Here is a 22,701-nt window from a genome sequence, read left to right as displayed (position 1 = left end):
AGGACTGGACACAAGAAGAGGTCTTCTCTGTAATGCAGAGTGAAGGGTTCGGGTTTATCTAGAACACATTTATCCTCTATGGAGCCCATTAGTGCTCTTGTGAATCCATGAGAATTAGGTGGTAAACACACAAACACACACAGAACACTGAACAAATCCAGTTGAACTCAATTTTATTTGGCAGACAAGAAAATTTAATTAAAAATAGTTCTTGGTGAAAATGTATAGGATCAATTAGTTTATCCCTACTTTTTTCCAAAAGATCATTTACTTAATGAAAATCTGGTTAATTTGAATAATAATTTTTAGATCATTAAAATGTGTCGATTCTGAGAGCTCAAGGTGTTACTTAGAATTCTCAAAGTAGGGCATTTATTATGCCTAGGCCTTATCAAATAATTAAAAGTGCTTTTCTAAATGTGTTGTTTTTTTAAAGTACCTGTTATTTGTTTACTTTTTGCTGTCTTTTCATGCAACCCCTGAGTCAGCTGGTTTGTAGTGATAGGCTGATTGAGCTTCATGAAGCACTGAAGCCTTTCATACAGTGGGTTCATTCCAGCGTGAAGTTTCTTGAAGCGTCATTTTCTCTTGTAGGACATTTGTTACATCCACAAACATACAGGTCTAGGGCTGGAGTGTACGTAACAGAAAACACACAACGTATGATTTTTAAGGGTTTTTATTGAAAGAGGAGGAGGGGAGGTAGGGACCAAGGTTGGGCCAACGGAATTAAATAAATTGAACAAAACCCAGCCTAGCTATCACAGGTATCAAAAAATATAAGAGGTGGCACCAACTAACTTACATAGTGTGCATAACAGAAAGCAAGATACATGAGGTATACTGGGTACCCTCTCTTACCTGTCCTGACATAAACCTGCATTGTGATCCAGAACGAGCTCCTATGCAGGCCTGGTGGCTGACTCTGGGGCCTGATTGCGCAGCTCGTCAGGTCTCCACCAGGTGTCTTCACTTAGCACATGGAGCACATGCAGAGGAAGGAAAAAAGAAAGATAATGGGAAAACCCCTGATCGTTAAAACATCTAATGGGTGCAAATACATCAGTTGGTATGATTAGAAGTGTTTGGCATTTTAGGAAAGCCTGTGAATAAAAATGTAAGTGAAACAAAGATGTACCCTAAACATGTTTATTGCAGTATACTCCAGTATACGTCTGTGTACATATTGGCACTCAAAATTAGTATTCAAACTGATCATTTAAAAAAAAGCACTTTATTAACAGTGAGGTGAGGGTGGTTGGGGTATGGGCAGTGATCAGCTTTACAACATTCAGATATGGCCAGTCATTATTGTTTCGGGGAAACATCATTGGTTTTTCTTTATAGACAATATTTTTTTGGAAACTAAATATTTTGCGTAAGGTCATGAAAAAAAAACATGTGCTTGTAACAATAGCAGCCAACTCTTTGACTAATGGCAACTTCTCCCAACTTTGGAGTACCTGTCTATAATGGCTAAGATAACAGTGTTGTTACCTTTAGAGTTAGGTAATCCAGTTGTTGGAGAACGGAGGTACTGTAGTCCTCGGATTGGGACTTCTGCGTCTGCAACAGGACACCAGTTAGAGAGCACAGGACAAGAGGAGTGGTCTTAACCAAGAAAGCAGTTGGTAATTCTAAGCCTCCACAGCTTATTGCCAATTTTCAAGTTTTTAGACTAATTCTGGCATGTTCATTATTCCATAAGAAGCTTGATATAGATGAGTCTAGTGCTTTGAACCACTTTAGCTGCAGTTGTGTGGGGATCATCAAGAAGAGATAATGAGGGATCATGCCTCTGTCCGCAAGTTGACCCAGCGGGTTAGATCGTCCTGTATGCTTTTCAGTAGTGGGGTGTGGTTTAGCTGCACCAGTTCTGATAATTTGAGGGATAAATAAATACCTAGATATATGATATTGCCTGATTTGACTGGTATCGAGAGTCTTTGCAGTTCATTACTGTTCAGTGATAATAAAATAGATTTATTCCAATTAATTGAGTAGTCAGATATGAAGAATGATTCATATATAATTGTTACTGTTTCACTTAAAGAATGTGAATTATTTAGAAAAGGTAATATGTCATTTGCATAGAAACTAATTTGGTGATGGCTGCTTATGGTTTAATTCGTTTAATGCTCTCATACTGTCTTATTGCTACAGCTAGGGGCTCAAAATATTTAGCGAAAAGAGAGGGGCAGAGTGGGCAACCCTGTCTGGTTCCTCTTCCAAGCTGTCGGAAGTCTGTTTGTAAGTTCTTTTTTTTTTTTTTTGTGTTGGACATATTTTACTTTTACAACAGGGGTTATGAATCTTCTGACAAACCAGAGGTATGTCTGAATAAACCCCTTTTGTAATTGAGGCAAGACTTTATTCATTTTAATTATTTTTGAAATTCTTTTGTCTTGGACCGGACGGAAAAGGAAAGAAGGGAAGAAGAGAGAGGGATGTTAGAAAGAGGGGGATACGAGGGTGATCATAGGAGGGGGGAGGGGGGTAAAGCCATGAAGCAGCATTGTTAGGTCAAACTTGAGGAAGCTGATGCTTCAAGTGATTTTATTTTAAAAGTAAATAAAAACACAAAAAGAAAAAAAGAAGAGAGAAAAAATCAAATAAAAATCTAAAGTAAAAATGCATTAAAGTACATTCTGTTAAATTTGAGAGAAAATTAATTTTAAGTAGTTAAAAAATTAAAGAGAGGAAAAGGAAAGTTTAAGTCTGTAGTGGGCGTGGCGTTAATTAAGGACCCAGCTGTGCGCACCGGAGCCGTTTTGGATGAAGTGCATGCGTAGTGCCAGATCAGGCAGGGCTCGAGAGCGATCAGAAAACTCGCGATCCATCCATCAAAAAACTAGTCCAAAAAAAAAACCCGGTTAAAGGCATCAAAACCACGGAGGCAGCCGGTAAGATTCGGTCGTAGTGCGTGACATAGTTGGTGTGATCCGCTGTGCGTTAAGCGCCGGCTGCGCGTTTCCTCGTCAGCTGCCACGTCATTAAATGTTTGTTTAGTCCATTGAATGTCATTTATACAAGCACTGTTATTTATGAAATGTATGTATTGCTGTATTTCAATGAATTCACGTAATGAAGTAATGAAGTTAACTTTTTAACAAATTACTTGTGCAAATTGAATTAATTATAGAGTCATGAATTTAACTGTTGATTCATGTTAAATATTTATTGTTGTATTTATTGTCGTAAATTGATAAAATATTATGTCTTGTTTAGGTTTTTCACCATACATTCATACACATACAACCAGTACCTCGCCATTACTGTTGAAACCTCTCAGGAAATTGAATAAAACAGAACAAAAGGAAAAGTGTGTCTGGATGGTGTGTGAAGTCCTGCACATAAAACTCTGTGGATGCTTTCCCCTTTCAAGTGGGGCATAATAACTTGACAAGCATAAAGTAACAATCTTCTGGATGTTTATCATTATGGTATGGTACAGATAGAATACAAATCTCAAAGGGGCGGGGCCTGTCCACATACACACTCAACTGTTATAAACACACCTGTTAGCTGCAAAAATGACCACATGTCAACATGTACACAATACAGATATTGTTCACACACTCATACTTATGCCTACTAGCCAACTAGTGCGAGATATTTTATTCATTCACGCAATTTGTTAATGCAAAGGTGAGCTAACACCTGTGCTCTGCTGAGTGTTTATGTTCTTCTAAAATTGATGATGGAATGTGGGAAGAAGGAGGGGGAGCAACCAGCCACCCCCACACCCAGACCCCCGCCGCAGCAGCCGCAGCAGCCGCAGCAGCCAGAAGCCCCCAACGCCACGCGGCAGCAGGCCGCATGGCCCCATCCCCGAGGCGCTGACGCCCCAGAGCCAGAAAGCCCCCCCCCCCGGAGCAAGCCCAGGCCCCCATCCCCAAGCGCCGGCCCTGGGAGAGCCCTGGTCAGGCCTCGACGGGACCGAGGCCGCCAACCGGCCGGGGCAACCGCCGATTGCCTCAGCGAAGACCCCGACCCGCCAAACCCTCAAGGTCCCGTACCGATAGTGGGACCCCCACAGGTCGGGGCCGACAATCCCCGCCCACACACCCCCAGCCCCAGCGGATGACACCCAGAGCGACCGGGGGCCCCAAGAGGGTTGCCCCGCCCCGTCCCAGAGCCAGGGAAGGGCTGATCCCAGCCCCAGGTGTAGACGGGCAGCCCGCCCAGTGCCGCTGGACCTCCCCTCTCAAGCAGGACCGCACGCCAACCCCCCCCAGCACAGGCAAAGAGACCACCCCCCCAAGCCAAGCAGAGCCACCACACACACCCCCACACCCGCGCCCAGAGGACCACGCAGCACCCCAGCCCGCCCCACCCAGGCACCGGACCCGGCCCCCACACGACCCACGGCAGAAAGGCAAGGAGCAGCGACGACCAGGCCCCCCGCCCCCTAAGTCATGGAGTTAGCTATGGGAGACCAGAGAGACTGAATTCTTTCAAAGTTGCTTGAACTTTGGGCTGACATTTTTTCCAAGCTGATATGATCAAGCAGCAGATTTCTGTGTTGACTTATATTTATATTTTTTTTTTTTTACAATTTATTAAAATAGTTTTTTTAGCAATGCAAAGAGTTATGAAAATGATAGATACTAATCCTCTTTCTATATCGATGGCACTCATGTAACCCAGCACACAAAGTGACGGTGAAGCCGTGATTGAAACTTTAAGCCAGACTGATAGATCGGCACATACCTGCCAGAGAGCCTGGACAGGCGTGCAGAACCATAGTGCATGCATGTAATTGTCGGGTAGATTACTGTCACAGTGCTGACAAATGTCTGAGTTACTGAGACCCATCTTGAACATCCTCTGTCCAGTGTAGTACATTCTGTGAATAGTTTTGAAATGTATTAGCTGCAGATTTGGACTTTTTGTCAGTTTAAAGGTGTTTAGACAAAGTTCTGACCAGAAGGTTTCATCTGTGTTGATGCTCAAATCTACGTCCCATTTTTGTTGTTGGAAGTGAAATATTATTATCTAAATTGCATAAGAGTTTGTATATTTTAGAGTGAATTTTATTCATTGAGAAATTAATCAGAGAGTTAACTACTTCTGTTAGCTTTAAATCGTTGTCTTTATATTTAAACTGTTTAGTAATAAGAGATTTAAGTTGCTGATATTCCAAGAAGTTATTTATTCCATGTTTGTCTTGTAGTTCCTGGGGAGTTATGAATCTTTTATCAATAATTAGGTGCTCTAGTAGTGTTACGCTCCCTTCTTGCCAAGATGGGAAGTGAATCATTTTTTTGTTTATAAGGATGTCTGGGTTGTTCCAGATGGGTGTCATTTTGCACGGTTGAAGTGGCGAGTTAGATATTTTTATAAAAATTCCGAACATGCTGTTAAAGTAGCGTTTATATTAGTACTTTGGAAACAGTCTTGTTTTTTAACTGTTTGGCTGATAAATGGTAGATCTGACAGGTTGATCTTTCCACATAACGCCTGTTCCAAGTCTAACCATGAGTTGGTTTCTGGATTATTTTTTAACCATTTTAAGATGTATTGTAATATGTTTGCCAGAAAATACTTGTGGAAGTTAGGTAATTCGAAGCCTCCACAGCTTTTTGCAGATTTTAAAGTTTTTAGATCAATTCTTGAAGGTTTATTGTTCTATAAAAAGCTTGATATGGATGAGTCTAATGTTTTGAACCATTTCAATGGCGGTTGTGTGGGAATCATTGAGAAGAGATAATTAACTTTGGGTAAGATTTTCATTTTAACTGTGGCTACTTTGCCCATAAGGGACAGAGGCAGGTTGGTCCAGCGGGTTAGATCGTCCTGTATGCTTTTCAGTAATGGGGTGTGGTTTAGCTGCACCAGTTCTGATAATTTGGAGGAAAAATAAATACCTAGATATATTATAGATATTGCCTGATTTGACTGGTATTGTGAGTCTTTGCTCCGCATTACTGTTCAGTGATAATGAAACAGATTTGTTCTAATTAATTGAGTAGTCTGATAGGCAGGAGAATTCATTAATAATTGTTACTGTTTCATTTACAGAACGTGAGTTATTTAAAAACAGTAATATTTCATCCGCATAGAGACTAATTTTATGATGGCTGTGTTTAGTCTTAATTCCTTTAATGCTCTCATTCTGTCTTATTGCTGCAGCTAGAGGCTCAATAAATATAGCAAAAAGAGAGAAAGAAAAAGAGTGGGCAACCCTGTCTGGTTCCTCTTCTGAGAAAAAAATCTGTTGGAAGTTTGTTTATTAGTTCTAACTGATGCATTGGGGTTGTGATATAATATTTTAATCCATTTGACGAATGATTCTCCATACCCAAACTTGTGGAGGGCAGCAATAAGGAACTCCCAATTTACTCTGTCAAAAGATTTTTCAGCATCCAGCGATAGTATGGTCATTTCCTGGTTTGTAATGGTGGCAAAGTCAATTATATTAACGAGTCTGCGGACATTGTCATCAGAATGTCTGCCTTTGATGAATCCCGTTTGATCGAGGTGAATTATGTAGGGGGGATTTTTTCTATTCTCTGTGCTAGTGCTTTGCAGATAATTTTTACATCTGCATTGATTACAGAAATGGGGCGATAGCTTGAAGGACTAGTGGGGTCTTTGTCTGGTTTAAGGAGGAGAATTATGTTTGCGGAGTTCATGTTAGGTGGCATTGATTTGTTTTCCTTGATAAATGTTACCATTGCAAAAAACGTTGGTGCCAGTTGTTCCCAGAATTCTTTATAAAACTCAGCAGGAAAGCCGTCAGGCCCTGGTGCTTTACCATTAGGCATAAGTAATAGAGCTTCATGAAGTTCAGACAATGAAAGCGGTAAGTCTAGGTTTGTCATCTGATCTTCACTTAATCTGGGGAGCTTTATTGTTAGGCATAAGTGAAGTTCAGACAACGAGAACGGTGAGTCTTGGTTTGTAATTCGATCCTCATTTAACCTGGGTAGGTTTACATGATCAAGAAATGACTTGATGCTTTGCTCTGATGGATTGATCTTTGATGTGTATACATTTTTTTTTTTAATCTTTAAACTCGTGATTAATTTTGACCGGTTCATGAGGATCCGGGATGGCACCGTGACGGGTCTGTGGACCGTAGCAGAGACCCACAGCTTGGCGGTGAGGTGTTTCTTAATCAGCGGAAAAAGGATCTTCCCTTGTAGCAGCATCCCCCCCGGAAACCGGTCTTTAACACTGAAGTGCGTTCCCTTCAGCTTCTACTAACCGGAGGTTAGTAGAAGCTGAAGTAACCGAGAGGTGCGTCGGCCGCGATCAACCACCATCAGCACCATCCCCGTGGCCCTGAAACGGCCCCCCAGCCTCAGTTTTCAAGAAATTAAAATAAAAGTGGACTTGTTTTAATTTATATTTACATGTTTTTATTTTTTAACTTTTCTATTTATTACTTCTACATTTTAGACTGTTCACAAGTGTCTTCTCACCCTTGGTTGGGGTGTTTTTTGTTGGGGCTCCCAGAGTTTTGGCCCTGCTTGTCCTCTGGCATGTCTTGTTCTGAGTCCTCCGAGCTGCCTGACCTCGTGTGCCCAAGTCGGGCCCAGTGGACCCAAGGGTTGGGGGACTGTGGGGTGGGAGAGGCTGGGGATGAGTTGTGCTCGTGTTGCTTGGATGCTGGCATCCCAGCCAACAGGAGGACAGGGCAGACGGCGCCAGCTGGGTTCTCTATACTTTAGCTTTTTATAATAATTTCTCTTTTATTTGTCTTTGTTTTCGTGTATTTTATTATGATGAGCTTATTTTATCATTTTATTGCATGTGTGGGGATTGGTGTTTTTGGGTTCTTGTTTTTTTTATGTACATCGCCTTGAGCTGTTCTTTTTACATGAAAGGTGCAATAGAAATAAACTTAAGTTGAATTTGAATTAGTGCTTTACTAAGTGTTGTTGCACTGTTGACTGGTGCATCCATTACATACCTCAAAAAAGCAATTTTATGTTTCAGCAGGAGATAGCAGCTGCAGTGTGGCCATGCTGTAAAGAGCTGTCCCACTGAGCATGACCACTGTCAAGACAGGTAATTCTGTAAAGAACTAAGTCAGATAGTTTTTGTAAAAAATATATGTTTAAACTTGTTTCATTAACATTTAGTGCAAATCACAAATAGCCATACCATGCAGGAGTTGTAAAATAAATACATACGTACATACGTGGAATTATTTGTTTCAGGTACTTGTACATACACACAGTAACAACAAAAATGTAGGAGCAGTTTAACATTTTGATTTTTCTCAATGTCACATTTTGTACCTTTAGTTTTGTCCATTTACATTCACAGGTAAATTCCCACCAAAAAACATTCTAAGGAAACTAAATATCTTTTTTTACCCAGAGACCACCTAATTAATTTAAAATGCACACAATGCCTTGAATCACATATAAATGGAAGAGCCGTCCCATTCCTAAGCTATGGATTTCAACATGATGTCAGTCCACCTTTTGCAGCTATTACAGCTTCAACTCTTCTGGCAAGGCTGTCCATGGGGTTGAGGAGTGTTTCAAGGAATTTTAGACCGTTCTTCCAAAAGGTCATTGGTGAGGTCACACACTGATGCTGGTGGAGAAGGCCTGGCTCTCAGTCTCTAATTCATCTCAAAGATGTTCTATGGGATTCACTTCAGGACTCAGTGCAGGCCAGTTCAGTTCATCACACTAGACTCTGTCCTCCTCGTCTTTGTGGACCTTGCTTTGGTCACTGGTGCACAGTCATGTTAGAAGAGTAACGGGCCGAATCTGAAGATCCCATGATGTTTGGAGCTGTGTGAAGAAAGTCAGCGATCTCTTTGCACTATTTGCTTCTGCATCCGCTGACCCCTCTCTGTCAGTTCACATGGTCTTCCACTTGTAGGCTGAATTACTGTTGTTCCCAAACGACTTATCAGCAAGTAGTAAGGTTAAAGTGAGATATCATGTCTGATAGCATCAGAATCCAGTAAGAGGCTTTCAATATTTTCCCTTTTGATCATTCCTCAAGTCAGTGCATATATTGGGTACAATGCCAACTTTACAAGAGAAGAAATTATGTGGGTCTTGTTCCATAAACAGAGAAAAAACAGTGCTAAATCCTTAAAGGTAAATTAGAATATAGAAACAGAAAATATAACACAACTCCATGTTTATAAAGCTGGTGCAAATAAAAAAAATAGTTATTACAAGTACAATGTGGAGCGGTTTCAGTCAGAAAAATAGGAAAAACCAGATAGGATATTTTGTCCCAGGATAACAATTGCACATTTTTGAAAGGTTTGTGATTTAAGTCACATTCTCACGATAGAAGAGCCTCTTCAAGTATTTCGAAATTTCTTTCATCTTTAATCCGTATATAATTGGATTTAAGAGGGGGTGGCATATAATAACCTGTAAGGTCAGAGTCAAACGCACAGAATTCGACAAATCAGCTTCCAGTTTGACTATAGTTACATCGTAAGTAAACATAAAAGTAAAATTCAGCAAAATTATCAGATGAGGCAAGCAGGTCTGTGCAACTTTTTTCCGGATCTTCCCACAACTTTTGTATGTTAAAATAAATATCCTGATGTATGTGAAGAGTATGAATAAAACTGGGATCACTGTGAGGTTTATTAAGGAGATCACGCCATACACAGACAGCGCTGCAGAACTCACACAGTGGAGTTTATAAATAGAGTTGTTGCAGAAGATTCCCTTTAAAACAAAGTTGCAGAGTTTTGTCTTTGAACCTAAAGCCACAGGTACTGCAATCTGACAGGCAGGTGCAAGCCAGGCAAAGCTCAAAAAAAGGGCCATTGTTTTTTTCCCCATGATTGCTGCATACTGCAGAGGTTTATTAATGGACACATACCTGTCATAAGCCATGGCTGTCAACAGCAGGAATTCAGATCCATTTAAAAAGTAATAAGAGAAACACTGAAGCAAACAGAATGAATAAGTGGTGATCTGTTCCTCTGATAAAAAGTCAACCAAAAGTTTTGGGTACAGACTTGTGCTGTAAAGAATGGAGTTTCCTAACAAAGCTGCTATAAATATGTACATAGGTTCATGTAAGTTTTTGTGAATCCAAATTAGGCAAATGATAGTTGAATTACTGCAGAGTATTAAAACATAAATAACCAGCAAGATAAAGAAATAAAGAAATCTGTATTTACGCAACTCAATGTGACCACCTAGGGTTATTAATGTTGCATTTTGCTCACTATCCATCGCTGGAACGCTGTAAAAAGAAACCAATCTAGCAAAGCACAGATTATGCAGCAGAGTTTGATTGGGTAACAAAAATATTCCCAGATAGACAAAGAGTGTGATCAAGTATTTCTTTACCGCAAGTATTCAGGTAAAACTTGAAGTGGACAGTTCAGTTCCCTCTGTTAAACTGGATCACTGACCCCCAACGTGACAGACAGACAGACCTGCTGAGCTGTGAACATTGTGACAAAGATAGCTTCAAATTATAAGCAAAAAGTCCTCTGGGGTTTGACATTTGCCATGGTAGCATCAATGTTTTCCATCAACAAACCTGCTGGCGCTGAGATACTCTGATCCATAATGAATTTTTCCTGCAACCAAGGCTCAAAGTTAAGTCAGTTTAGTTGTCTCTTTTTACGTTTACCTTTTTTTTAATTTTATGATTGTTAATCAGATAAAGTCAACAGCTTTGATGCCAGAGGGATTTATTTTTATTCAACAAGAACCAATGCCATGATAAAATATGAACAATTAGGAAAATATTATTTCACAGAAAAGAAAAAGTTTTTTTCAGGAAGAATAGTATTTACATTGGTAGAGACTAATTGGGATTCTTAAATAAAGGTACAAAAAGATAAATACATAATCAGTGTACAAGTCTGGCATAAGCCTGACACATTAGCACTTAACAATGTTTCTTTGTTTAAAATAAAATAAAATGTGAACAATAGGCTTTGCAAACATTTGGGCACCCCTGGCATTTTGTCACTTTGAATGCCTGTAATCATTTAACTGAGTAATTGGAACCCAAAATTGATTTAATCAGCTTATTAAGCCTTAACTTCAAAGCCAGGTGCATCCAATCATGACAAGAGGTATTTTAGTTGTTCTTCATTTTTTTAATTGTCCTCCAATGAGTGGCAACATGGGGACCTCAAAACAACTCTCAAATGACCTAAAAAAAAAGTTGTTCAGCACTAGGGTTCAGGGGAAAGATACAAAAACCTCAAAGATTTTAGTTGTCACTTTCCACAGAGAGGAAATTACAGAGCCCCCCTTGGTGCCAATGGTAAAAAAAAAAAAAATCTGACAATCCCTGCGCATGGATTACTAAACCTAATTTTCAAGAATTCTTGCCAGAGCAACAGAAGTTGGATGAGGCTCCTATTGCAAAACTGATCGTCAAGAAGGTATGACACCTTTATACAGTAAAATAGAAAGAACAGACAATCCAAAAAATATTTGTAGCCAGGTGGAGGAAAAACTTATGTACATAGTTATGCCACTAGAGTGCGCTCCCTGCGTTTTCAGTGACCAGTTTCATTAAAGAAATGGTGAACTCTGGGTAAGTGGGGAGAACGGTTGAGAAAATCATTTTTATTTGCCCCAAGGATACAAGACGGTTGGTGCCTGACAGAGACATTAACAGACGGTAAAAGGTAAAAAGTTCTGTTAAATGTAATTGTTGCACTAAATATAACATTCTGAGATGTAAAGTGACACTCGTGTAACCAACATGTTTAATTTGCACTGTCCATTTAAGCTGTTGTACACACGCAGGTTTTACTCTTACCTTACATGCCGACACTTTTATGTAAGTATGTATACGTGATCTTCAGGAATCCATGAAATAACTTGTGGGGTTCCCCAAGGGTCGATTTTAGGGCCAATACTTTTTAATTTATATAGTTTGCCTTTTGGGTGTCATGGTGCCTGCCAGTCTCCTCCCCCTTCCAGCCCTGCTCTGCTCCTGACTCCAGCTGTGACTAATCAACTCATCAACTCACCTGCTTCTTAAGGAGACCCAACTCCAAGAGTCTTCGCCAGTTCGTTAACCCTGATGGTTTTGTCATGCCACGATTGTCACCTGGAACCTACACCACCCAGACGCCGACGCTTTTCGGCCACAGCACGCACTGGTTCTGGCTTCACTGGTCCTCCAGCCTCGCCACTCACAAGAACTCCAGCAACACCCCTTCTCAAGACCTTCAGTCACACCACTCTCAAGATCTCCAGTAGCGCTGCAGCTGCACCTCTGTCAGCAAGAGCTACAGCTCGCTCAGGCTTCTCCACCACGCTCAAAGCCACGCCTTCTAGTCTCGACCTAGCCACGCTCCTCCAAGCCTTCGCCATATTCAGTGACATTAAATTACATTTATCCACTTACCTGTCTCCTCGTACTAGGTTCCAGCATCTGGGTCCGTCTCGTGTTCTGACCATGACAGAACGAACTGGCCATCATCCGGACCCAGCTGACCCGGAAGGACTCCGCCTGGCAGTCAAACAACAGGGCGTCATGTTGGGGCATCAAGCCAAAGCGCTTACACAGATGGCCTCCGCGCACCAAGACTTATTTTGCCGGCTGTGACACAAACCTTGCTAGAACTAACCGGGCAACAATCCGTCTCTGCTGTTCCAGCGTCACTTCCACCTTCCAGCGATCCGCCTGTCTCTAGTTCCGCCTCACTTCCGGAAAACTTCCGTCTCCAGCCAGAGCAGTTCCATGGCGACGTCGAAGCATGCGGGGGTTTCCTACTGCAGTGTCACCTCCTGTTTCTACAAGCGCCTCGTTTCTACCACTCGGATCACAGCAACTTTATTAGTCAACTCACTCAGAGGTAAAGCGCTACAGTGGGCCCAAGCTTTCCTCGCCGCCAATCCCGTCACTCATCTGTCCTTCGAAAGCTTCATTGGTGAGTTCCGACTCGTATTTGATCAGCCGAAAAAACAGGAAGAACCCACCAGACGATTACTGAGGCTCAACCAACGTAATCGATCTGTCAGCGATCACGTGATTGACTTTCGTATTCTAGCGGTAGAAGCAGGCTGGTCTGATCCGGCACTTCGTGGTATCTTCTATCAATCATTAAATGACGCCATCAAGGATCATTTATGCACTCAGCCCGAAGCTCAGTCTTTTGAAGATCTTGTGGCTGCTGCGCTACGCTCTGATACCCGCCTCAGAGAACGTCAACACGAACGTAACTCACAACCCCGCAAGCCGCCATTAGCTAAACCACATGCACCCCCGGGTGATCCAGTTGGTTTTTCCCCGGCCATGTCACGTAGCAGCTCCGAGGAACCCATGCAGATTGGGCACTCAAAACTGTCAGCTGAAGAACGTCAGAAGCGTAGAGACGAAGGTCTTTGTTTCTACTGCGGTGATCCGAATCATAAGGTTTCTCAATGCAGGCTCCGTTTAAACTCCAGGATCCCCCGCTAGACGACAGGCCGCGGGCGGGTCAGACTGCTTTTCCCACGTCCAAGAACTTTTTCTATGTTCCTGTCAAGCTATGTTTCAAGTCCGCTGTCACTGAAATCCATGCTTTAGTTGATTCTGGGGCCGAACAAAGTCTTATTGATTCTGATTTAGTGAAATCACTGTCGCTGCTCATGGAACCTTTAGAAAACCCAGTTAAAACCACAGGGTTGGGGGGTCAGCACCTCGCTGTTATCACTCACCGCACTAGACCTATTCAGCTCGTTTCCTCTGGCAATCACCACGAGTTTATACAATTCTATGTCACGCATGCTCCTCAAAACCCAGTGGTTTCAGGTTATTCTTGGCTTAAGCTGCACAACCCACGTTTGGACTGGGCCTCTCACCGAGTGGTTACCTGGAGTGCTTTTTGTCTAGCTAATTGCCTTCGTTCAGCTATGCCTACTGTACCTTCCGACGTCAACGTAACTACTGAACTTATTGATCTTTCGTCAGTACCCCCGTGCTATCATGAGTTTAAAACCGTTTTCAGCAAACTCAAGGCTAATTCTTTACCTCCGCACAGACCTTATGACTGTGCCATTGAACTCCTGCCTGGGGCTACTCTACCCAAAGGACATTTATTTAACCTGTCTGGTCCTGAAAAGGCAGCCATGGAGTCGTATATCCATGAAGCTCTATCCTCCGGTCACATTCGACCCTCCTCGTCCCCGGTGGGTGCTGGGTTCTTTTTCGTCTCTAAGAAGGACAAAACGCTACGACCCTGCATCGATACCGGGAACTTAATCAAATTACAGTTAAGGACAAATACTCTCTTCCACTTATCAGCTCCGTGTTCGATTCAGTGCAGGGGGCCCACATATTTACCAAACTCGACCTACGTAATGCCTATCATTTAGTCCGCATTAAAGAAGGCGACGAGTGGAAGACCGCATTCAATACGCCTCTGGGTCATTATGAATACCTCGTCATGCCTTTCGGTCTTACCAACGCCCCTGCAGTATTCCAGAGACTTGTTAATGATATCCTCCGGGACTTCATTAATCGTTTTGTTTTCGTCTATCTCGATGACATCTTGATATTCTCACCTGATCCTGTGCAGCATGAAAACCATGTCCGTTTCGTTCTCTCCAGACTGCTCGAGAACCAATTTTTTGTTAAAGCGGAGAAATGCCAGTTCCATGCTTCCTCTGTCTAGTTCCTCGGCTATATTCTTGAGGCTGGCAGCATCCGTCCTGATCCCGCTAAAATAGAAGCAGTCACTCAGTGGGAACCACCGGAGTCACGTAAAAAGCTGCAGCAGTTTCTGGGGTTCGCTAATTTTTATCGGCGGTTCATACGCAACTACAGCAGTATTGCTTCAACCCTCACTCAGTTAACTTCCATCTCCAAACCTTTTATTTGGAACCCAGAGGCACAGGCTGCTTTTGACAAACTCAAGTCATTGTTTATTTCGGCTCCTATTCTCATCCAACCTGACCCGAATAGACAGTTTGTGGTCGAGGTTGACGCCTCTGATACTGGGGTTGGCGCTGTTCTCTCCCAACGTGAAGCATCCTCTGGCAAACTCAAACCGTGTGCTTTCTTTCCTGCAGAGCGAAATTATGACGTGGGTAACCGAGAGTTGCTTGCCATCAAGTTGGCTTTGGAGGAGTGGCGGCACTGGCTGGAGGGGGCAAAACAACCATTCATAGTTTGGACTGACCATAAAAATCTGGAATATTTAAGATCCGCAAAAAGACTGAATTCTCGCCAAGCCAGGTGGTGTTTATTTTTTGATCGCTTCGACTTCACCATTACTTACAGGCCAGGCAGTAGAAATATCAAACCTGACGCCCTTTCCAGGAAATTCAGCACTGACGGACCAAATGATACTGCTTCCATCATCCCTGCCACTTGCATCGTGGGAAGTCTGACCTGGGATATTGAGAACCGGGTCATTAACGCCCAAGGTGAGGAACCCGACCATGATCCCTGTCCTAACGGCATCCTTTACGTTCCCACCTCTCTCAGGTCAGACGTGCTAGTTTGGGGCCACAATTCCCGTATAGCCTGTCATGGAGGCATCTACCGCACCCTTCATCAGGAAGAGGTTCTTCTGGCCGAATATGGAGAAGGATGTGCGTGAGTGTCAGGACCAGACAAATCTTCCAACTCTCCACCTTCAGGACTGTTGCGGCCCCTGCCTACGCCGCACAGACCATGGTCTCACATCGCCATTGATTTTGTTACGGGGTTACCCCCTTCCCAAGGTCATTCAGTTATACTCACTGTTGTTGACCGTTTCTCCAAGGCTGCTCAGTTCATTCCACTTCCCCAACTACCTACCGCCACCAGTACTGCTGATATCTTAGTCCAACATGTCTTTCGACTTCATGGGATCCCTAGCGATATCGTTTCCGACAGGGGTCCACAGTTTGTTTCCCAAGTTTGGAAGGCCTTCTGTTCCGCTCTGGGTGCCACCACCAGTCTATCCTCCGGGTACCATCCCCAAACCAACGGGCAAGCGGAACGGGCCAATCAGGAGCTGGAAGCATCCCTTCGCTGTCTGGCTGCCCAAAACCCAACTGATTGGGCGAAGTTTCTTGTATGGATTGAATACGCCCATAATTCCCATATCTCCTCTGCCACAGGGGTCTCACCGTTTGAAGCCTCGCTCGGATATTCTCCTCCATTGTTTCCTTCTCAGGAACTGGATCTGGCGGTTCCGTCTATCCAACACAATCTACAGCGTTGCCAGCGGGTGTGGAACCAGACCAGAGAAGCCCTGCTCCGAACCAATGAACGCAACTGCAGATCAGCCAATCGTCGCAGGGTGGTGGGACCCGCTTATCAGGTCGGTCAAAAGGTGTGGCTGTCTGCCAAGAACATCCCTTTGCAGTCCACTTCCAGGAAGTTGGCTCCCCGCTTTATTGGCCCCTACATTATTGACAAAATCATCAACCCTGCCTGCGTTCGCCTCAAGTTGCCGGCAGCCCTTAAGGTACACCCGTCATTCCACGTCTCACAAATTAAGCCCTTTGTTGATAGTCTCTTGTGCCCGCCTTCCGTCTCCCCTCCGTCTCCCCGTATCATTGACGGCGCTCCGGCTTTCACGGTCTCCAAGATTTTGGACGTTCGCCGCCGTGGCCGTAGCTTCCAGTATTTGGTGGACTGGGAAGGGTACGGGCCTGAGGAACACTCGTGGGTCTCCCGTTCTCTCATCCTCGACCCTTCCCTCATCACTGCCTTCTTCCGTGCCCACCCGGATCGGCGTCCGGGACCGCCTGGAGGCGGTCGTTGACGGGGGGGTACTGTCATGGTGCCTGCCAGTCTCCTCCCCCTTCCAGCCCTGCTCTGCTCCTGACTCCAGCTGTGACTAATCAACTCATCTGCTTCTTAAGGAGACCCAACTCCAAGAGTCTTCGCCAGTTCGTTAACCCTGATGGTTTTGTCATGCCACGATTGTCACCTGGAACCTACACCACCTTGAGCTGCAGCTACCTCCCAGACGCCGACGCTCTTCGGCCACAGCACGCACTGGTTCTGGCTTCACTGGTCCTCCAGCCTCGCCACTCACAAGAACTCCAGCAACACCCCTCTTCAAGACCTTCAGTCACACCACTCTCAAGATCTCCAGTAGCGCTGCAGCTGCACCTCTGTCAGCAAGAGCTACAGCTCGCTCAGGCTTCTCCACCACGCTCAAAGCCACGCCTTCTAGTCTCGACCTAGCCACGCTCCTCCAAGCCTTCGCCATATTCAGTGACATTAAATTACATTTATCCACTTACCTGTCTCCTCGTACTGGGTTCCAGCATCTGGGTCCGTCTCGTGTTCTGACCATGGCATTGGGGAAGTCATCAGGAGACATGGCATTGACTTTCACAGCTATGCTGATGATACACAGCTTTACAGCGATGTGTCTCCTGATGACCTTGAACCTGTTAACACTATTTGAAACTGTATTTTAGAGATAAAGTCATGGATGGCAGAAAACTTCTTACAGCTCAACCAGGACAAAACTGAAGTTCTAATCATCGGTTCCGAACACAAGAGAGAGATGATTTTACCACATCTTCATAATTTTAAACCTTCTCAATGTGTGAGAAACCTGGGCGTACTTTTTGACTCTGAGCTAAATTTTATCCCACACATTAAAAATGTTGTTAAGACAGGATTTTATCATCTTAAAAACATTGCCAGAGTCCGCCTGTTCCTCTCTCTTGCCAGCACGGAGGTGCTGATGCATGCTTTTATTTTCAGTCGTTTAGATTATTGTAATGCATTTCTCTCTGGTTTACCCAAAAAGTCTATTTCCAACCTACAGCTATTGCAGAAATCAGCGGCACGAGTTCTGACGAGGACCAGAGGGCGGGAAAAACATTACACCGGTTTTGAAATGGCTGCATTGGCTCCCTCTGCGTTTCAGGATTGATTTTAAAATTCTTTTAATGGTTTATAAATGTTTTTATTGTCTTGGGCCTTCTTATTTAAATGATATTATTTTAAAGTATGAGCACTCGCGGACCCTGACGTCCTCCGGTGCTGGCCTCTTAGTTGTTCCGAAGGGGAGGACCAAAACTTACGGTGAGGCTTCGTTTTGCCATTACGGTCCTCGCCTGTGGAACAGCCTGCCGGAGAACCTCAGGGCCGCAGAGACTGTAGATGTTTTTAAGATGAGGCTTAAGACCCACCTGTTTAATTTAGCTTTTAGTTGATTTTAACTGCTAATTTATTCTATTAGTTTTAGTATAGGCTATTTTATGTATTTAATTTCATTTTTTGCATCTTATTCTCAATTTTATGTTTTTATATACATCCTATGTCTTTAATTTTAGCATCTTCTCATGATTTTAGCCCCAGTGTTTCTTGTGGGGATCTTTTCCTCCAGGGCTTGCCGGCTTGGTTGCTGATTGTTGCTGCAGTTCTTGCCCTTGCTGGGGAAGCTGGGGTCTAACTTTGCAGCTTCACGGCTGTGAAGTGGACCCCAGTGTTGTCCCAGTCTGGGAGGGCGCTGTGGCGATGCTCCCATGGCCGGGCTGGCTCCTGGTATGAAAGGATTCCCAAATACTGTTTCCTCACAGCAGAGCCAAGCCATACTTGTTTGTTTGTTTACCTATTTATTTACACTGTGCAAAAAACCCCAGAATCAGGACATATATTTGTCTGGATATCCTCAGAAATACCCCATATCTGGTGATATCTACGGTGGATACTCTCCGGACATGACTGTCTCTAAGTTCATGTCCTGAGCATATCAACTCCGAGTATGGGACACTTTTATTCTGATAGAATCTGGAGATGAGATTCTCTCCAGATATGAGATGCGTCACTAGTGATATCCAAGGTCAGGATATTTCCAGATTCTATCCATGTCATATCTGTTGATATCTGATGTCCGTATACCAGTCATATCTGAAGTTAGGATTTGGAACATATGGCCAGCAGGCATATCTGAAGAACAAACTCTAGTGATGTAAGTCAGGATATTTCAAGATACCAGTCATCTCCAAAATATATAAGAAATAAAAGGTAACAGAAAACCGGTATTACTCAAAAATATTTTATTACAAAATAAATAAATAAGTCAAAAACCACAAACAAACATGCATCCTTTTTCTCTCTTCTGCCAGATAGCAGCTCTTGACTGGTGGTGGGTTTCCTTCAGTAAAGTCAGCTGAGTGTCTCGTGCGTAATTTTGGCTCAATTCCACTCCTCCAGTTTTCATCCCAGGCTTTATGGCATTTCAGCATCACCATGGTTAGCCTAGTGGAGCGCCACTTTGGCGAGGCTTGATAATAAGATGGTTTGTCCTCGTCACTTTCCTCGTCGCTGACATAGTTTGCATTGGCTCTTTTTATTTATGACAGATCCTCTTGATTGAGAATCTTCTCAGCAATTTTGACCCTCTTTTTGAAGAGCTGTGGACCAACAGGAAAGGAAAATATTATTTTAATTAGAGGAAACAACATACACACACATACACAGTTCAACTGGACCATGCACGACCTGAGTAAATGAAACAAGGTCACAAATAGGACAACTCACCTGATCATGCTGACTGGTCCTCCTTTTGACCTCCTCCTTGCTTCTATCTCCATTCTCTCTCTTTGCACTTGAGACTGTCAATAGCTCGATTGCAAGCTCCTAGTCGATGGAAATATGAAATGTACAGAAGATGAGGTCAACATATTGCAAACATGTTTCCAAAGTGGAATATTCAAAATGTGCCATGCAGACTGTCACAGTGGCTTATCTTAATTATCCATTGTCAATGCTATATCGTTATTGTAACTTAGTGTTTGGTCTTAAGACATGGAAACACTAAATGAGCTGTCTATCACACTAATACAATTGCAATCCTATTCAAAAAATCTCTGAAAAGAAAGTAACACTGATTATTGACATTGAGTCTCTCACATTATCTCTAACTTATGGCGAGTTGTGTAAATCCAACTTCATGTGCTTACTTCTAACTTGGTGGAAACTCCAATTTGGTTCCACATCTTTCACTGCTGCCGTCATCTCCTCATTGTGCGGTGTTCTGAAGCTAAAAAAAAGACAATATTTTATAACTGACTGGAGTTCTTGTCAAGTTTCCTAAAACGATAGTGAGAAGGAAACATACTTGTCATCTGCCCGGACCTTCCACTGGAGCTGCTCTCCGAGGTTCTTGTGTTTGTGATGGAATCTGAAAGAAAGAAGAAGTCTGTTAGGTTACAGTAACATTGTTGTTATGGCCAATGTTCTAGAATACAGGCACCTGCCCAACACAAAACCCCCCAGCGGCCGAGTGGCAAACTCGAGAACGCATGTAGCTTATAACCCCAAAGGAAGATCCGCCAACGTTTTCCGACCACGGTCAGAAAGAGAAAAGTCATCGCAGGAAAGGTTCAACATAGGCTAAACATGAACAACCTTTTTTAAAGTGCAAAAAAAAAAGTGAACACGTGTTTGTCTGTTTGGCTGCTTTAGTGAATCGTGCTGCTGCTGCTTTATTCGCCCGTCTTCATGTTACGTGACCGGAACACCAACATATTAACCGTGTCAGCTATCAGTGAGGATATTAACGGGGTGACGATGTTTCCTGCCGCGCTGAATTCACGCTCCCATGAGGAGCTCGTAGCGCATTTAGACGTATATTTTCCTGCCACTTTTGACAGAAGTGCAGAGACTTCGGGGCGCCTGCGCTCCACCCTCGCCCCGCAGGCTCCTCGCCTCTCCTTTCCCTCCTCCGGCGCCCTTAGCGAGAGGGGAGCCGACGTTCGGACCCTGTGCGGTTCGGGCGCAGCTGCCGGTGGACCCCCGTGTCTCCGTGCTGCCCGCGCCACACAGGCCCCACGGCGGTGGGGGGAGACGTCTGCCGCTCCAGCGGGGGAATCGGGAGGAGTGACGCCGCGGCCGCCCAACACGTAGAACCTAAAAGAAACCTAATTGACATAGTGCCCAGGGTGTCCAACATTTGTCCATAACTGCACGACAATACACAATAATTAGCAAAGATGAATATGTTTATAGTTCAAATCACACACCATATGCAGTCCTGTATCTTCAAATAAATAAATAAAGTGTGGGTCCGCGGTGATGACGTCCCGCGGGTGATGAGGTTTTACGGTCTGACACCGAATCCCAGGAGAAGCTACTAGGCTGCGCGGATGATCCATGATCCATACGGATCACAGGCCCCGGTTCTGCACAGACGTGTGCCGCGGATTCCACCCCCCAATCCCCCATCCCCTCCACGCGCTTCATTTAATCTGTTCGGTCACGTCCTCTGCTGTTTACCGCGTTAAAGTCGCTGCTCGACGTTTGTCCGTTAGGTGATGACATGTTTCTGGGTTACTTGAAGTTTTATACAAAAGCGAAGTTTTTCAGCACAAAATATTTTTACACACGGAAGATACATACGGAGACTTCGGGGGGGGGGTTCGTATCCGCTGTTCTTGTAGCTTCTTCTTGGTTTTTATGAGGTGCCGTGTAGGACATAATTCAGAATTAGCATTCACAAACACATATGAAATCTCTCACACACACTAGTGAAATGCTTGTATACATACAACTGAAAATGTATTCATTCACATACACATGTGAAATCTTTCACATACACATGTGAAATCTCTCACATACACATGTGAAATCTCTCACATACACATGTGAAAATGCTCTCACATACACATGTGAAAATGCTCTCACATACACATGTGAAAATGCTCTTACACACACTACTGAAAATGCTCTCACATACACATGTGAAAATCCTCTCACATACACTATCGAAAATGCTCTCACATACACATGTGAAAATGCTCTTACACACACTACTGAAAATGCTCTCACATACACATGTGAAAATGCTCTTACACACACTACTGAAAATGCTCTCACATACACATGTGAAAATGCTCTTACACACACTACTGAAAATGCTCTCACATACACATGTGAAAATGCTCTTACACACACTACTGAAAATGCTCTCACATACACTACTGAAAATGCTCTCACATACACATGTGAAAATCCTCTCACATACACATGTGAAAATCCTCTCACATACACATGTGAAAATCCTCTCACATACACATGTGAAAATGCTCTCACATACACTATCCAAAATGCTCTCACATACACTACTGAAATTTTCGACAGAAACGGAAGGCATTTCAGTAGAAACGGAAGTTGGCTGATTATCGCGAGATAATCATTCGTCTGAATCATTCGAAAATGGCAGCCGGTTGCGCAAGGAAAACCACCGAAACGTGTAAGTATATTAAAAAATATCCAGTATCTGTTGTAAAATATATTTGTAAATACTTAAGATGATGTGTTTAATATGTTATATTCCTCAATCAACAACCTAGATTGTTTTGAAGCTCATCAATTTCAGTAATGCTAAAGCTAACGCTAACGCGAATTAGCGCCGAAGGCTAAAAACAAACGCTAGATATTACATCAAAAAGCAGTGACTTCTAACCGTAGTCACAAGTTATTAACACATGTTTTAAATGTGTTCATATATGTAGGGACAGACGAGGATGAGGAAAATCCGATCCATTTGCGGATGGAGAAAGATAGCCTGTTTGTTTTCAAGCTAGCTCGTGCCAGATGGGTAGAGACATGATCAGATTTGACTTCATTTTAATAAACGGTTAATCGTTGTCGTACTGGGTTAAAGGTTTATGTTAAAGACCCAGAAGAGAGAGGAGGAAAGGGCTAGAAGGGAGGAACAGCGACAGGAGAGTCTGTTAAGTTAACTTGAGTTGAAATTATTGTTCTAAAATGTAATGCAGCCATTGTTTTTCCAATTTGTTTAATAAATGTATGAACAAAAATGAATAA

The 22,701-nt window shown here is 43.3% G+C and overlaps 1 protein-coding gene and 1 long non-coding RNA gene across 2 annotated transcripts; both read right to left on the bottom strand.

Annotated features, from left to right (window-relative positions):
• Positions 1–9,254: 9,254 nt before the first annotated feature.
• Positions 9,255–10,181, bottom strand: LOC111946768 (olfactory receptor 6N2-like). Its single transcript, XM_023950999.1, has one exon. The coding sequence runs from the start codon at positions 10,179–10,181 to the stop codon at positions 9,255–9,257; it is 927 nt and encodes a 308-aa protein (XP_023806767.1).
• An 8,801-nt stretch (positions 10,182–18,982) lies between these two features.
• Positions 18,983–21,295, bottom strand: LOC105357547. The gene is made up of 5 exons (XR_002872540.1): positions 21,271–21,295; positions 19,991–20,053; positions 19,833–19,912; positions 19,411–19,509; positions 18,983–19,283 (listed from the first exon to the last, which is right to left on the bottom strand). It is a non-coding gene; the product is annotated as an uncharacterized LOC105357547 (long non-coding RNA).
• Positions 21,296–22,701: the final 1,406 nt, after the last annotated feature.

Source organism: Oryzias latipes, chromosome 21 (genome assembly GCF_002234675.1).
Source record: "Oryzias latipes chromosome 21, ASM223467v1".
NCBI classification, from domain to species: domain Eukaryota; kingdom Metazoa; phylum Chordata; class Actinopteri; order Beloniformes; family Adrianichthyidae; genus Oryzias; species Oryzias latipes.
The sequence above is the reverse complement of the archived record's forward strand: the minus strand, read 5'-3'. Positions and strand labels throughout refer to the sequence as shown.